This window comes from Microcaecilia unicolor, chromosome 1 (assembly GCF_901765095.1).
Source record: "Microcaecilia unicolor chromosome 1, aMicUni1.1, whole genome shotgun sequence".
NCBI classification, from domain to species: Eukaryota; Metazoa; Chordata; class Amphibia; order Gymnophiona; family Siphonopidae; genus Microcaecilia; species Microcaecilia unicolor.
In genome coordinates this window covers 491018625-491034864 of record NC_044031.1, presented here as the reverse complement: position 1 = coordinate 491034864, position 16240 = coordinate 491018625, and the positions used below count along the sequence as shown (strand labels likewise).

Genomic DNA, 16240 nt, shown 5'->3' with positions numbered 1-16240 from the left:
GACTACCTGAAAATCAAAACGAGCAAGAAATAAGGACCGTCGAACCTGATGGAGGTTAAGCCTCTTGTGTATAAAGGAGATTCTTATGATTGGTGGTCACCATGAAAGGATGTTTTGCCCCCTTAAGGAGATGATGTCACTCTTCCAGTGCCACGTTAATAGCTTATAATTCACGATGTAGTTCCTCTTGGCATGAGAAAACCTTTTGGAAAAGAAGGCACAAGGCATTAATTTGCCCTTAGTATTGGGTTGAGAGAGGATGGCCCCGGCTCCAATGAAGGCTTTTCAGGGCCTGGATGACAAAGTATTGGAGCCACAGTGAAAGGCCGTTTCAAAACTTCAAAAGCTTATATCACCTCCTCAGACCAGTCCCAGGTGGTAAGAGGTGCCACAATAGATGGGTAGTCATGGATAAACTTGCAAAACCCAAGAAATATTGTAGAGCTCGTCTCCCCCGAGAGCGAGGCCAGTCAAGGATAGCTGATAACTTAGAGGAATCCATCTTTAGGCCTTGGTCCATTATGATATAGCATAAGAAAGGCAGCTTATTTTGCTCAAAGGTATACTTCTCCAGTTTAGCATATAAATGGTTCTCCTGAAGTCGCTTTAGGGCCAGTTTTACTTGTTCCCAATATTGAGCAAAGGTCTTGGAGTATACCAGTATGTCATCTAGGTAAACCAGCTCTGTAGCAGGTCCAAAAAGATGTCATTCACAAAATTCTGGAAGAGAGCTGGCACATTGGAGAGTCCAAATGGCATAACCAAGTACTCATAATGCCCGTCTCTAGTATTAAAGGCCGTCTTCCATTCATCTCCTTCACGAATACGAATCAAGTTGTATGTTCCCCTCAGGTCCATCTTAGTGAAGATGCGGGCTCCCTGAAGATGGTCGAACAACTCTTAACGGAAGAGGGTACTTATTTTTGACTGTGATGGTATTCAATCCTCTGTAATCAATGCAGGGACATAAAGTACCATCTTTTTTTCCTAACAAAGAAAAAGGTTTCCCCTACCAGGGAGATGGAAGGACAGATAAACCCTCTCCATAGGTTCTCTGCAGTGTAGTCTGACATGGCTTGGGTCTCGGGCATGAACAGCTGGTAAACTCTTCCCTGAGGTGGCATCTTACCCAGCAGGAGGTCAATGGGACAATGATACTCTCAATGAGGATTTGGAGAAGATGTCATAAACCACGTAGGCCCAAGGCAGAATACCGAGGTCTGCAAACATTAGGGCTATGGTGGGCACTACGATATCCAAACAGCATTGATGATAGGTGTTGCCCCAGGCAGTGATTTCTCCAGTCTACCTGTCTATGGTTGGATTATGCTTCTGTAGCCAAGGTAGACCCAGGATGATAGGATTTACAGATGTCTGAAGCACGGAGAACATAATGGCTTCCCTTTGGAGGGCCCTGACCCTCAGGTGTAAGGAAACAGTTTTAACAGGAAGAAGTCCTTGTATACCTCCATACACTGTGGAAACTGGGATGGCCTTGGTTAAGCCCTGGGTAGGAATTTTAAAGTGTCTGACGAGAGCCTCATCAATGAAATTCCTTCCTGTCCCAAAATCAATGAAGGCTTCAGTGATCTTACATTCTTGGTCAAGCTCTAGCAGTGCTGGGACCAGAAATTAAGTGCAGGGAGTCAGAGCTAAGTCTGAAAGTTTCCCAATTTCCTGGGACATTTCAGGACATAATGTCCCGATTCACAAAGTAGAGAAATAAATTCAGGACTTGCACCTTTGTTTTTCTTGTTCTAAAACAGAAAAGCGGCCCACCTGCATTGGCTCCCCAGAATCCAGAGCTATGGTCTCCTTGTTAGGAGGATGTATGGGACGCTGAAAACTGTGTGCCAGCCGTACCATCTGATGGGAAGATTGTCATTCCCGGGCTCATTCGTGGAGCTGGATATCAATCTGGCCAAAGACAGAGGAGGTTATCCAGCAAAGAAGGAAGATCCCAACCCGCCAACTCATCTTTAATTTGAGGAAATAATCCTTGCCAAAAAAAACTGCCACAAGACTCTCGTTATTCCAATTTAATTCCGAGGTGAAGGTGCAGAACTGGATGGCATAATTCCCCAAAGTTTGTGAACCCCTGTATCAGTTGTAGAAATTCAGAGGCTGCGAAGGAAGCCTTCCCCGGTTCTTCAAAGACCCTTTAGTATTATTCTAGGAACCCATTTAGACTGTTGAGCATGGGATCGCTCCATTCCCAGAGTGGAAAGGCCCACGCAAGGGCTTGACCGTCCAGCAAGGAAATAATGTAAACCACACAGGCATGATCCAAAAGGAAGTCTCTGGCTTGGAGTTTGAAAATTATTAGACATCGGTTGATGAACCCTCAACAAGTTATGGTGTTTCCATCGTATTTGGGGGTGGGGGGGGGGGGGGGGTCAGACAGATGCCAGAAGAAACACAAGTGGCTGAGGTTAAAGCCAGATCTGGTGCTGAGGCGACACTGATAATCTGTTGCTGGTCCATACAAGTAGATAGATCCTGGACAGAACCGGACAATTACTGAAACTGGAGGGCCAGTTGCTGGAGCAGCTGTAAGGTGGGTGACTCGCCCAAGCTCATGGCCTCTGCAAACTGTCATGCCTCAGGGTTGATGAGCCCTAGAACTGCAGTTAGGTTTGTGCCGCCCACCCAACCTAGTGATCAAGCAGGCCCTGACTGGCGACAGGTGAGTCACGTCCCGCTTAGGAAGGACTAGAACTGTAGAACAGCAGAAACACTGGAGCTTGAAGACTGAAGGAGAACTGGAACTGACACTGAGGGCACAGAGGAGCTGTAACTGAAAACGAACTGGAACTGAAGAGTACTGGAGCTAGAGACTGAAGACAGAGGGAACACTGCAACTCACACCTCTGGAGACCTGTTGCAGAGGCAAAGAGGAAATGTCTCCCAGCTTCCTATAAGGACTCTGCTCCCCGATCATCACCACGGTGCTCCCGGATATTGCCGCCACTGGCCAAAATTCCACACACACACACGTGTGTGTGCATGCACCGAGCAGCAACATACATAGTAACATAGTAGATGACGGCAGAAAAAGACCTGCATGGTCCATCTAGTCTGCCCAAGATAAACTCATATGTGTATACCTTACCTTGAATTTTGTAGCAACGGACCTGGAGGTGCTAGAAGTGGCAGTGCTCATGGCCTTCTATGCTGGAGGAGCAGCCGAAGGCAATGAAATCCAAACCCGATGCAAGGTGAGTCGGGACACAAAGGGGCACAAGCATGACACTGCCTTTATCCGAAAGAGCTTCACTCAAGCATATCATCTTGTAAGCACTTTCTCTAGTAGCAGTTACCTTGGCTTGAAGACTAAGGGATCATCAAGCCTTAGTTACCTACGAACAGTATACTCAATTCATCACTACAGCACAGTTTTGTGTACTCATCCTAAGTTCTTACCAGTTGTATCAAAGTTTTTCATGTGAATGAGGAAAGCGTATTTCCTACCTTTTGCCCTAAGTCTTAGAAGAATCCATGTGAGAAGTTCCTCTAAAATCTGGGCTGTAAATGAGTTCTTGCTTTCTACCTTAAAAGAACTAAATCCAACAGAAAGTCTATACAGCTATTTGTTTCTTTCATCATTATTCTGGTAGCCAAACAAACTTTATAAAATTGGCTACCATCCTGTATACAGTTCTGTTATGAGCAAACTGGTACTCCTCTTACCAGTAAGGTTAAACCTCATCAAATCAGAGCCACAGCAGTTTTGTGGCCCTCCTGAAATCTGCTTCACTGAATTCCATATACAAAGCTGCAACTTGGTCCTTACTTCACGCTTTCACCTCACACAACATCTTTAACCAGTCCAGGCAAGAGGCAGTATGTTAGGTTACCAGCATAGCTCAATCAATCTTCTTAACATTGGCAGTTCTCACATTTTTTTTCTTTATGGACGGGTTGTTATTTGGACAACCTGTAACTAAACTGAGCAGCCTTGAGCTTGGGAATCGCTTCTTGTGTGCCTGACTCAACTCTGTTTATCACCTGTTTTCTCACCTATAACATGTTTTCCATAGATAGCAGGATTGATCAGGCACACAAAATCTCCCACCTCCCCGAAAGTTGCATTCTTGAACTGTGGAACTAACTGAGGTACTGAGGAAACTACTGCATGTGGGAAGGTCCTTACACAATCAAATCTTTACACTACTTAGTCCCAACACTGTCATATGAAATCATCCACATATGTGCCTGATCAGTCATATTACTACAGAAAACATCTGTTACAGGTGAGATATAAATGCTTTATATTTACAGTTGCTCTTTGAAGTTCACCAATTTATTGAATTAATTTCTGCACATGTGCTTAAATTTTCAAAAACATGCACATAAGTGAAACCCCGGTTCAGAAAGACTTCTATTCACTGCAATAAAAATAAGTGCACACAAGCTCCTATGCATGTATTTTTGCCCATATATTAGATGGATAGTTTTGTAAAAGCCTATTTACATAGTTAAAGCAGTGTTTTTCCAGAGGAAAAGGCTTTGAAAATTGTCTTTATTCTAAACCTGCAATTAACCAGTTAATTTGTTCTTATCTCTTAGACTTAATTGAAACTCTTTCTGAAGATCGAGCTCGCTTACTGGAAGAGAAGAAAAAACTTGAAGAAGAAGTTAGCAAGCTGCAAAGCTTTAATTTACTTCCATCAACGTATCCTACCTCTGCTTCAGAGCAATGTGGAGCTTGTGCACCTGATATCCCCACAGAAATGGAGAGGTTAGCATTAGAGCCCACAGGTCCAGAAGAAGATAGAGCAGGTTCAGCAATGGACACGAGCATGATGACAGTTCAGTAAGTGGAAAAAGAAGTGCATTTAAGTTCTTCTTTATTTTCAGTATTATTGCTAATGTATCAGTGTAATATAACTATATTAACAATTAGTGTTAGATTTTAACACTGATTTTTTTGTTTCCTCATTAAATCTTTATTTTACATCTGTTGTAATAAACTAATCATATGTAAAAAGTACTGAAATAAAAAAAATGAACACTAAAATGGAAGTAAAGTAAACAAATGTGTTACTTTACTTCCTTATTAACTTCAGAAGCTTTATGGTCTAGTCACAAGTACCCCTGGACCCCCAGCCCATAAAGAACCTGACATGGAACTCCTGATCAGTTGTCTTGGGACCAGAGAACCTTCAACCCCATACTCCCCTACCCACTCACTGAGCTACCTACCTATTCCCCCAGCCCTTCTCTTTTATGTTCCTGATTTCCACCGATTTTTCAAGTCCCTTAATGGTCCTCCCATACATATCTTATCCAAGAAAAATTCCATCCTCTTCCAGCATCTTCTCCTGTCAGCTGCCACTTTAAGAATGGTGGGATTAAGCCCAGTCCAAGGAAGAGTGTAGATAACCAAGGAGATGGGTAATAACATCACAGGAGTCACACCAAGGATTTATACTTTATTGCTTGATTCAACACTGCTGTTTTTCGGCATGTGTCGAGTCAAGCAATAAAATACAAATACAAAAAATATATAGAGAGACTTACAGCACCTACATAATATGCAAACCAAATGTTAAATGCAACAAACATAAAAAATAATAACACAGGAGATCTAATCTAATCTACAGTAGTCACTTACAACCCGCTTAATCCTTAGTTAGATCCAAAGTGGCTGACAAAAGGAAAATGGAAAGTGATAATAAGAAAGAAAACAGAAAAATAAACCAACTAAAAAATCACTGAAGGTATTTTTTTGTATAAATGTGTTTTCAGCTGTCTTCTAAAATATAGATAAGATGATTGGAGTTTTATCTCTGATGGAACATCATTCACTGCTTGAAATGAAAAGGAGGTTTCTAAAATATTTTTTCATAGTGATGCATTTAAAAGAAGGAAAGTTTTTAATAGAAAACTATCAGTGGATGTAAATGTATGCCTCTTAAAGAAGGTAATCAAATTACTGAGAAAAACAGTTTCAAAAACTGTAAAATCTTAAAAACAAAACAAGATGGTTTAAAATCAACGCCATCATGAACAGGTAGCCAGTGCAAAGAAGCACGTAGAGGTACACCAGTGTATTTTGTTTGTGTTCTGAAACAGTTGGTGCTTCTTCCAATTTCTAGCATCAGGATATAGGTTAATAACAATGGCCCCATATTGTGCCATGCATGCATTACAATTGAATTTATAAAGGACAGATTGTCAAGACACCAATAAGGGGCCCTTTTACTAAGCTGTGGTAAAAAGTGGCCTTTTTGCACCCTCACGTGGGTTTTTCTCACATTCTAAGGCCATTTTTACCGCAACTAGAAAAGAGCTGATTTTCTATTTTTTTTCTGTTAATGGCCATATGCTAGTGTTGTACGCGGCCATTAAAAAATTACGACGTGAGCCCTTACCCGACACCTATTTTGTAGGAAGTAATAATTTACATGATAATCCTATGGTAATATAGCTGCACTAACTGAGATAATCCTATAGTAATGTAGCTGCACTAACTGAGTAGCACTCCCAACACACCCCCTCCAATAAAGAAAAATACCAAAAATTATTAGCACCTGGATTAGCACATGCTGATTTGAAGCTTACTGCAGGACACCTGAGTGCATCCCGTGGTAAGCCATTTTAAGTTGCAGTAAGCATGCACTAGCACTTGCCGCAGGTTAATAAAAGGGTCCAATAGATAACAATAAAATAAATATAAATGAAAATATGAACACAAAAATGGAAAAATATAAGTATAAAAACAAAGTTGTAGAAACAAACAAACATGAGTTAGTTGTATTCTCACTGATAGGTGACATCATCCAACGAAGTCTGGTGCAGACGCTGACTAGCGAGAAGTTTGTAGAAGTTTCTAGCAGCGTCCCACAGTGTACACACTGGTGCCTTGTTGCCCGATGCGCAAGTCCCTCGACCTTCGTTTTTCTGAGTAGGGAGAACGCATCTTCATGGTCTCCCCTCCCCTCAGCACTTTTTCCTCTGCTTTTGGCAGTGACTTTCCGTGCAGGTATTTTCCCAAATTTGTATCTTTAATTTCACTTTTTGTTATTTTCCCTCATAGTTCTTAGTATTTTTGGCCCTTCAGGTTTTCTTTCCTTTTTGTGGCTCAACAGGCCCACTTGATTTGGGCTCCGCCCCTTTTTGTAGCCAAAATTGAGGAATTTAATTTGGTCGCGATTCTTTCCGTGATGTCCAAGAAGACCCCTAGTGGCCTCAAATGGTGTGCCCAATGTAATCTGGTGATTTTGTACTCATGGTACATTGGGTGCCTTGCACCTAACTATGACCCTAACTCTTGTTCTTTCAGTTTAAAAATGCAGCTGAGGGCACATCAGGTCCATCAAGAGAAGACTTTTTGTCTCCTCGAGGGCTGATCCATTGACTTTGGCACCGGAAGCATCGACTTCAATGCCTGCTAAGACTTCAACAATCACTGGGAGTGCACCGGCATCAAAGAGGTCTCCATGTCTCTCGACATCGGGCGCTGAAAGTATGCCCCGGGACCGATAAGCATCAGACCTGACACTGAGGTTGCATACAGGTTCAGCGTCGTTCTCATGGGCACCAAAAGACTGCGATGCTAAGCATTGGGGGAAGCCCAAGAAGCATAAGCATCATTCCTCTTTGATGCACGGTGCAGGGAGCTCCAGGGCATTGACATCACAGTTACATGAGAAGCGCTGGAACTGAGATAAGTGCTCTCTCTTGTAGAGGTGCTGGGGTGCAAGTCTACAAGCAGCCAGGTTCCCACTTCCAGTTCAGCATTGACATTTCTCAGTCTGCCCCTGTCCCGGCTTCCCCTCCTTTGCCAATGCCTTCCTTCAATGAGCAGTACTGAGCCATACTCAGGAAGGAGCTGGCACAGATGCCACACTTCTAATCTGTTCAGGCATCGAGGGTGGTTGTGCCATCTGCAGATCAGCCCCACATTCTTCCTGAGTCTCCATCCGTGCCTATGGAGAGATCCTCAAAGTTGGCACCAAGAAGGGTATTGACGTCAATAATGACCCATGCTGCACTGCTCTCGACGGCGGGAAGGAAGCTTCCCCAGAGTCTGAGAGTTGGACTGCACCTTGGTGCTTTTTGGGGCATGGATATGGTTCCACCAAGCCAGGGCAAGGCCAGACTTAGTCTGATCTGAGTATGAAGAAGACCATTTATGAGACTTAGAAGACCCTCATTACTTCTTGGAAGAGGAGTCTTATGGGGTCCCGTCTGATCTCTCTTTCACCGGTTTTGTCAAAGAGATGGCTTCAGCCATCCCATTTAAGTTGGAGACAGAGGAAGAGCACAGGTCAGATATGTTAACTGTTCTGGACTGAGTTGCCCCTTAAGGAAGGGGTCACAGTACCATTGCATCCTATCCTTAAAGATACAGTGCTGAGGAACTGGGAATCTCCCCAGTCAGTGCAGGTCACACCAAAGAAGGTGGATATTCAGTATCATATCCAGAAGGCTCCTGGATTCAAGAGGGCCCAGCTGCTGTACCACTCTTTGGTGGTCGAATCCACCCTCAAATGAGCTAGGAGCTCCAGGACTCATGACTTGACTCCCCCAGGTAGAGAGTCTCAGACACAAAGCTTGTTTGGGAGGAAGACTTTTCAGGCTGCGATGCTTATTGCCTGCATCCAGTCCTACTAGCTCTATATGAGCCTTTACTTAAAATCTGCTACATCTTGCAGGCCGCAGAGATTCACCAGTTGGCCAAAAACCAGCTGAAGTGCAGGAAATATCTGGCCAGGGGTGCTTACGATACAATTTTATTTTATTTATTTATTTGCTGCACTTGTATCCCACGTTTTCCCACCTATATGCAGGCTCAATGTGGCTTACAAAATGTTACAATGACATATACATATTATAGAATAAGAATTTCAGAATATAGATACAGATAGGTACATAAGAATATCATAGCAATCATATTAACGGAATAATAATTTTACAATTGTTACAAATAAGAGTGCATAAGTAAATCACATTGGAATAAAAGTGGATTGATATATAAACATAACATAATGATATCAGGACAAGATATAATATTCAGTCATGAGGATGTAATTAAGATGAACAAATAGGAGGGCTCCATAATAGTTGTAATAAGAATAATTTTGGGAGTCGAATCGTTATGGGGAATCTTTGTTGTACGCCTTTATGAATAAGTAAGTCTTAATTTTCGGAAGGTTGTCAAGTTGTGTGTTGTTTTTATGGCGATCGGTAATTCATTCCATAGTTGTGTGCAGATGTATGAGAAACTAGATGTATGTACAGATTTGTATTTAAGTCCTCTGCAATTTGGATAATGAAGGTTTAAGCAGGTGTGTGATGAACTTTTGTTATTTCTCTGTGGTAAGTCAATTAGGTCTGACATATAGGATGGGGCATCTCCATAAATAATCTTATGAACCAAGGTACATATCTTGAATGCAATACGATCTTTCAGTGGGAGCCAATGCAGCCTTTCTCTAAGGGGTCTGGCACTTTCATATTTCGCTTTGCCGAATATCAATCTGACTGCAGTGTTCTGGGCTGTCTGGAGTTTCTTGATGGTTTGTACCTTGCATCCCACGTATAAGGAAGAAAGGTCTTGCTCTTCTGAGCCTCCACATTGCATAGAACATCTTCTTTATGACATTTTTTACATGGCAATCTAGATTAAGATTGCGATCAATTGTTACACCTAGGAGTTTCAGGGTGTCCGCAACAGGGAGAGTGTGGTTTGGTGTGTTTATGTTGGGATAATTGATTTTATTATACTGCGATGATAGTATTAGGCATTGTGTCTTTTCTGTATTCAGCTTTAGTTGGAAAGCGTCTGCCCATGAGTTCATAATTTGGAAGCTGCGATTTATTTTGTCTGCAATTTCTGATGTCATTTTTGAATGAAATATATTTCGTCACATCATCGGCATAAATATATGGATTTAGGTCTTGGTTGGATAATGCTTTGGCCAAAGGTAACATCATTAAGTTAAAGAGAATCGGTGAAAGTGGAGATCCCTGAGGCACACCACATTCCGGTCTCCATGGTGAAGATATGCTCGGTTTAGATATTACCCGGTATGTTCTTGTTGTTAGAAAACTATGAAACCTATTCAATACATTTCTTCCTATTCCAAAATATTCTAGAATGTTTAATAGAATATCATGGTTGACCATGTCAAACGCGCTGGACATGTCGAATTGTAACAATTGATGTTGTAGCCAGACTCTCTGCCATGGGTGTAGGGATGTGCAGGCTCTCATGGCTGCATGTCTGTGACCTGGAACCAGTGGTTCAGGAGAGGTTGGTGGACATACCTTTCCAAGGAGACAATCTTTTGGGGACAAGGTGGAGGAGGTTGCTGATCTCATCAAGAAACATTCTGACACCATACAATCCCTCTCTCGACAGCCTCCAGCTACAGCTGCCTCTAATAGGAGGTTTTTGAGTGGGCCTAAATGGCAACCCTACTACTCGCAAAGGCGTATGTTTCCACCGCCTTCCTACTTAGAACTCCCAGGCCCAGCATTCTCTTCATTATCAGTCCCGACCACAGAAGTCCAAGCAAATCCCTAGTCAAAGCAGGAGATGAGCTTTTGACTGTCTTCAAGAGAGCATAGCTACAGAACTAGTAACCGTCCCTAAAGGCCTGCCAGTAGGGAGGAGGCTAAGTTTTTTCGATCAGAGATGACCCCTTATAACCTCCGACCAGTAGATTCTTTAGATAATCTGCCTCGGTTACACACTTCGTTGGCATCAGAGACCACTAAATTGCCCATCGAGAGCATCTTACATCAGCTCTCAGCACAAGCAGGTAATTGTAGAACAAATCTCCACCCTTCTACAGGCCAGAGTTGTCAAACCCGTGCCACCAGGGAAAGAAGGGAAGAGATTCTATTCAAGATATTTCCTTGTGCCCAAGAAAATGGGAGGATTTCATCCCATCCTAGACCTAAGAGCCGTGAACAAATTCCTGGTCAAAGAAAAGTTCAGGATGATTTCTCCCTATGTATTCAGGAACAAGATTGACTGTGCTCTCTGAACTTAAATGATGCCTGTACCCTCATTTTGATACTTCCCTGTCACAGGACGTTTCTCAGATTTTGAATAGGGAAACACAACTACCAGTACAGCGTTCTGCCATTTGGCCTTGTGTCAGTTCCCAGGGTGTTCACCAAATGTCTAGCGGTAGTAGCAACATATTTACACAGACTGGGAGTCTAGTTTTTCCTTATCTGGATGATTGACTGGTCAAGAGCACATCGCAGGTGGGGGTGATGGAGTCAATGTGCCTAACTATTTGGGTGTTGGAGCTGCTAGAGTTCATGATAAACTACCCCAAGTCCCACCTACTCCCAGTTCAGTGATTGGGAGTACATAGGAACCCTGCTAGATACATTGCAGGTCCGGGCTTTTCTTCTTCAACCGAGGGCAAAGACCTTAATACCTCTCATCTTGCAGGTTCAAAGCAGGTCACATCTGCAAATGTCACTCCCGTGGCACATCTCCATTGGAGAGAGGCCCAGTGGACTCTAGCTTCCCAGTGGTCTCAGAAAACTGGGAACCTAGCAGATATCATCCAGATTCCTCCAAAGTTAACTCATGCTCTTCTCTGGTCGACAGTTGGGACAAATTTGACTGTAGGGCTACCGTTCCAAATTCCACCTCTTCAGAAGGTGTTAACAATGGATGCATCCAACTTGGGATGGGGAGCTCATGTAGATGGGCTTCGCACCCAAGGAACTTCCTCAAGAAAACACTTAAAATATGAACTTCCTCAAGCTCAGGGACATGTGGAATGCTCTAAAGGCTTTCAGAGATTGGCTACAAAACCAAATTATTCTCATTCAAACGGACAACCAGGTTGCAACGTTTTATATGAACAAGCAGGGGTGTACGGGATCCTACCCCTTGTGTCAGGAGGCAGTGGGAATGTGGCAGTGGGCCTTCCTTCATGGAATGGTCCTCCCAGCCACGTACCTGGCAGTCAAGGAGAACATGGAGATTGGACTGTTTTCTGACCTTCATCATTTAGAACGAAGGATAGCTTCTTCATCTCAACCTCCAATCCCTGACCCTGTTGGGAGCATAAAATTCAGCTCCTTAGGTTTGACTGAGGGTGTGTCTCGTGTCTTGCTGGCTTCCAGTAAAGACTCCACTAAAGAGATGTTACTCTTTTAAGTGGAGAAGGTCTGCCGTCATGTGAGGGCAAGACCTTACATCCCCTCACTTTGCCCTATACAAGAACTGCTTGAATATCTCCTGCTCCTCTCTGAGTCTGTGTTACGTCTGTGCTCACCTTGCCCTCTGGTGGCCAGAACTGGTGGCTGCTATGGACTATCACCCGTTCCAGACTTTAGCGCAGTCCAGTCCGGATCTTCCAGGCTACCGGATATGTCTGTCTTGTTTGACCCTGCAGAGCTCCCGTAGTGGCCTGGTGATTCCTGCATCTGAGCGTCAGTTGCTGCTGGGCTTATTAGCCATTTGGAAACTCTCTACCTTTGCCTTTGCATCGTCTAAGGTCCCTGGTATGTTGGTGCTTGGTGCACTTCTGCCTAGTTTGGTTTCTTGTTTTAGTTTTTTGCCTGATTCTGCTGTCTGCCCAGACCCGGCTTGTTTCCTGGTTTTCTCTACTGCCTGCTGCCTGCCCTGACCCGGCTTGTACCTTGGTTTATTCTACTGTTCTGTGTCTAGTTCTTGGTTGTCTGTGTTTCTTGTTTGTGGCTGCTCTGCAGCTTTCAGTTCTGTGTCTTGTTATCAGTGTTTTGTTCCCTGTTTTAGTGGCTGCTTGCAGCTTTCAGTCTTGTCCTGTAGCTTATCCTTTCCCTGCCTTGCTGCCCCTGTGTCTTCCTTTCCCCTCAGACCCTCAGTACCTGTGCAGCCTTGTTGGGATCCTGTTCCTGCCCTGTCCTATAAGTCCTGCCGGCCACTTGCAGCCAGGGGCTCAACTCCTGGTGAAAGGTGGCCATGTGCAGGTGAAGTCTCACTGTTTGTCAGAGTTCTGCCTTGCCTCTGGTGGGGGGTGGTTTTGCCTGCCACTGCCGCTCCTCGGCAGTGTTCCAAGGGCTCACAAACCTAGTTCCTGCTTTGGAAAACGTGACAGTCTGTTTTAAAACTAACTCGATAAGGGTTTATCTCAGTGCAGTCAGTGCTTATCATCAACATGTAGTGGGTAAGCCCATCTCTGTGTAGCCTCTATCTGTTCACTTCTTGAGATATTTGCTGTTGACAAATCCCCCTCATCAATCCTCCCACTGTATCATCGGATCTCAGCGTTGTCTCACCCGGCTGATGGAAACTCTTTTTGAGCCACTTGATTCTTGTCATCTGAAGTATTTGACCTGGAAAGTTGTGTTTATGATGGCAGTCACTTCATCTCACAAAGTCAGTGAGCTTCAGGCCCTAGTAGCAGATCCACCTTACACTAAGTTTTATCACAATAGAGTAGTTCTCTTCACGCACCCTAAGATTCTTCCTAAGGTAGTTTCAGAGTTCCATCTTAATCAGTCAATCGTTCTACCAACATTTTCCCCAAAACTACATTCCCATCCTGGTGAAATTGTATTGCATCCTTAGATTGCAAGCAAGTGTTAGCCTTCTATCTGGAGCCCATAGACAGTCCACTCAGCTTTTGGTTTCAAATTGAATGGGCTGCAGCACATTTGCAGCACCGGGAATCGCTAGCACAGTGTAGTAAAAGAGGCCCTGAATTTTCTGTGTAAATGTAAATATTTATTTTACAGGCCATAGCAACTTACAAAATTGTTATAAGATAAAATTGTCCAGGACCTGCCTATGACATTCTTCATAGTATGGGTATAATGGGGCTTGATATCTATTAGTTAAGGTGGACTTATACTGCTAGTTATTTTGCTCATTTCCTCTATGGTCTTTTGAGTTTTGTTTTGTTTTCTTTAAATAGTGGTTGAATCTTTTTCCAGCGAGTTTGGAGTTTAAAAACACTGATTTGGCTTTTAATTTTGTACAGTTTGATTTTCTTTCTTATGTTGTTTGCTGAGTTATGCATTATTTTGAATGATAGGGGGATTTTTTTATTGGATGTAATTGTTAAATAATAATTTACAAAAATGTATGTATAAATGTGCAAGAATGTTTTTAAAATGAGTGAGAAAGAGGAAAGGCCTGATAAAAAAAAAAAAAAAAAAAAAAGCTGAGCACCTTAATTAGTGCTCCACTTTCAGCCAAACTTAGGAGCCTAAGAAGGGCATTTTCAAAAAAACGTTTTGTCCCAAAAAAACCATCCTCATAACGTCCAAAATAACCGGCCATCTCACAACCATAATCAAACAGGAAAAAGTCTAGATTTCCTGTTTAATTACGGCTATGAGATGGACGTTTTTGCATTGAAACGTCCAAAATGAATAGCCATTTTCCAAAGTGAAACATCCAACTTTTGAACAACAAAAAACCAGGGGCATAAACATCTGTCTGGCATCATTTCAAAAACATGGACACACAAACATCCCTGCAGAATAGAAGATTTTCTTATTGGTTAGTGTAATGGATTATAAACCAAGGGACACAGGTTCAATCCCCACTATAACTCTTTTTGGTTTTTTTTAGTAAATGTGATCCCTCCTGGATCTGAAAAATATCTGCTGTACCTGAATGTACACCAAAGTTGGCTCAGAATTATAAAGAAAAAATAACAAGAGTTGAAGTGGGATTTGAACCTGGGTCTCGTGGTTCACATCCACTACACTAACCACTAGGCTACTCATCTGTCCTGCTTTGTTCAGAATGGCCATAATACCTGCAGCTGACACAGAGCCCGATTTCCTTTCCAGTTTCACTTTCAGGGGAGAGGAAGGGGACAGCAACTACTGTGTGATTAAGGAGGGGTTATTCCTTAATCCCTTCAGTGGTCAGCTGCTCAATCAGAGCACCGTTTTGTAGCTTGGATGTGACTGAAACAGGTCTAGATTTAAAAAAAAACAACTCCTTTTTAGACATGGACATTTCTTCCTATTCGAAAATCCCTGTTGGACGTCGTACTTGTAGGCCCTCTCTAGTTTCATCCGAAGCACGCACGCAACATGCCCCTGCTATTTGGATGAGCTGCAGTGTGACACGTCCTGACAAGTCCAAATTCTGACTTTTCAAAATCAGGATATCACCGTTTGTAGCAGGCGGACAGCTCTTTTAGGCATTTTAAGACATTCGTCTGCTTTGAAAATGAGCACCTAAATTTTCAGCTGAGAATTTGTCTAAATTTAGGAGCTTAGAAGTTATGCTTATAAATTTAGGTGTATAAATAAAGATACAGAAGAAATTGTTCTCACACACTAGCTTCTACAGTAAACAAAACACAGCAAGGGTGACAACAAATCCACGCAGTAAATGGTGCTATATACACGACTCATGGCCTCTGTTTCGGCCACCTAGCCTGCATTAGGAGTCAAGTAGTTGTGTGTGAATGTCAGAATAAATAATCTTTGCACCATAAACACTAGGTTTGAAGAAAATTGGTGACCTTATTAAAGGATCATTTCTTGCGATTGTAGCTGATACGGCTTCAGTGTGAACTGCACCGATGCTTTGGTGCAGTTCACACTGAAGCTGGATTAGTGATAATCGAGAGAAATGATCCTTTAATAGGGTCACCAACTTTCTTCAGACCTTGCATTTATGGTGCATAGAGTATTTATTCTGAAATTCACATAAGTACTTGACTACTGATTCAGGTCAGGTGGCTGAAACACAAGCACGTGTTGAGTCGTGTATAACTTTGATTAAAGTTTGATAGCACCATTGACTGAGTGGGTTCATTGTCATCCTTGCTGTGTTTTGTTTACTATAAATTTGGGCATTCCATTTGTTCACCTGGATTTCTTAGTCTAATTATGAGCCTGGTACTGAAAATCAGTGCTAAGTTCCTAGCCTTTTTAATCTTCCCTAAATTTGCCCCTTTTTTGTCCACTTTTTATGCTACTAAATATAGGAGTTTAGTCAAATTTTGGTTATAAATTTAGGCACTTGACCCTAGTAAATTTTCAGAGAGGCCAGTTTATGAGCATAACTCTCAAAAGTTAGAAGCATAAGTTCTTGAATATTGGACCCCCAATATTTAAGGCATTATACAGTATAAAATTTCAGACATGATAAACCAAGGTTTCCCTGTATGTTTATAAAAGGACTATGATGACAAAATGTCAAAGATCACTTGAAGTTGTATGAATCAAAATACTGTGGAATCCTTTTACTAAAGCTTAGTGCACGCTAATGAAATTAGCATACACTAAATGCTAAGAAACCCAT

The 16240-nt window shown here is 42.5% G+C and overlaps 1 protein-coding gene across 6 annotated transcripts in view; it reads left to right on the top strand.

Moving 5' to 3' along the window:
• The window catches only part of RB1CC1 (RB1 inducible coiled-coil 1), a 387073-nt gene that overhangs the window by 311896 nt on the left and 58937 nt on the right, over positions 1–16240 (top strand). For all 6 annotated transcript variants that reach the window (XM_030214384.1, XM_030214360.1, XM_030214376.1 and 3 more), the window contains one exon: positions 4570–4816. In XM_030214384.1, the coding sequence (XP_030070244.1) occupies positions 4570–4816 (247 nt within the window). The remainder of the gene's footprint in view (positions 1–4569; positions 4817–16240) is intronic.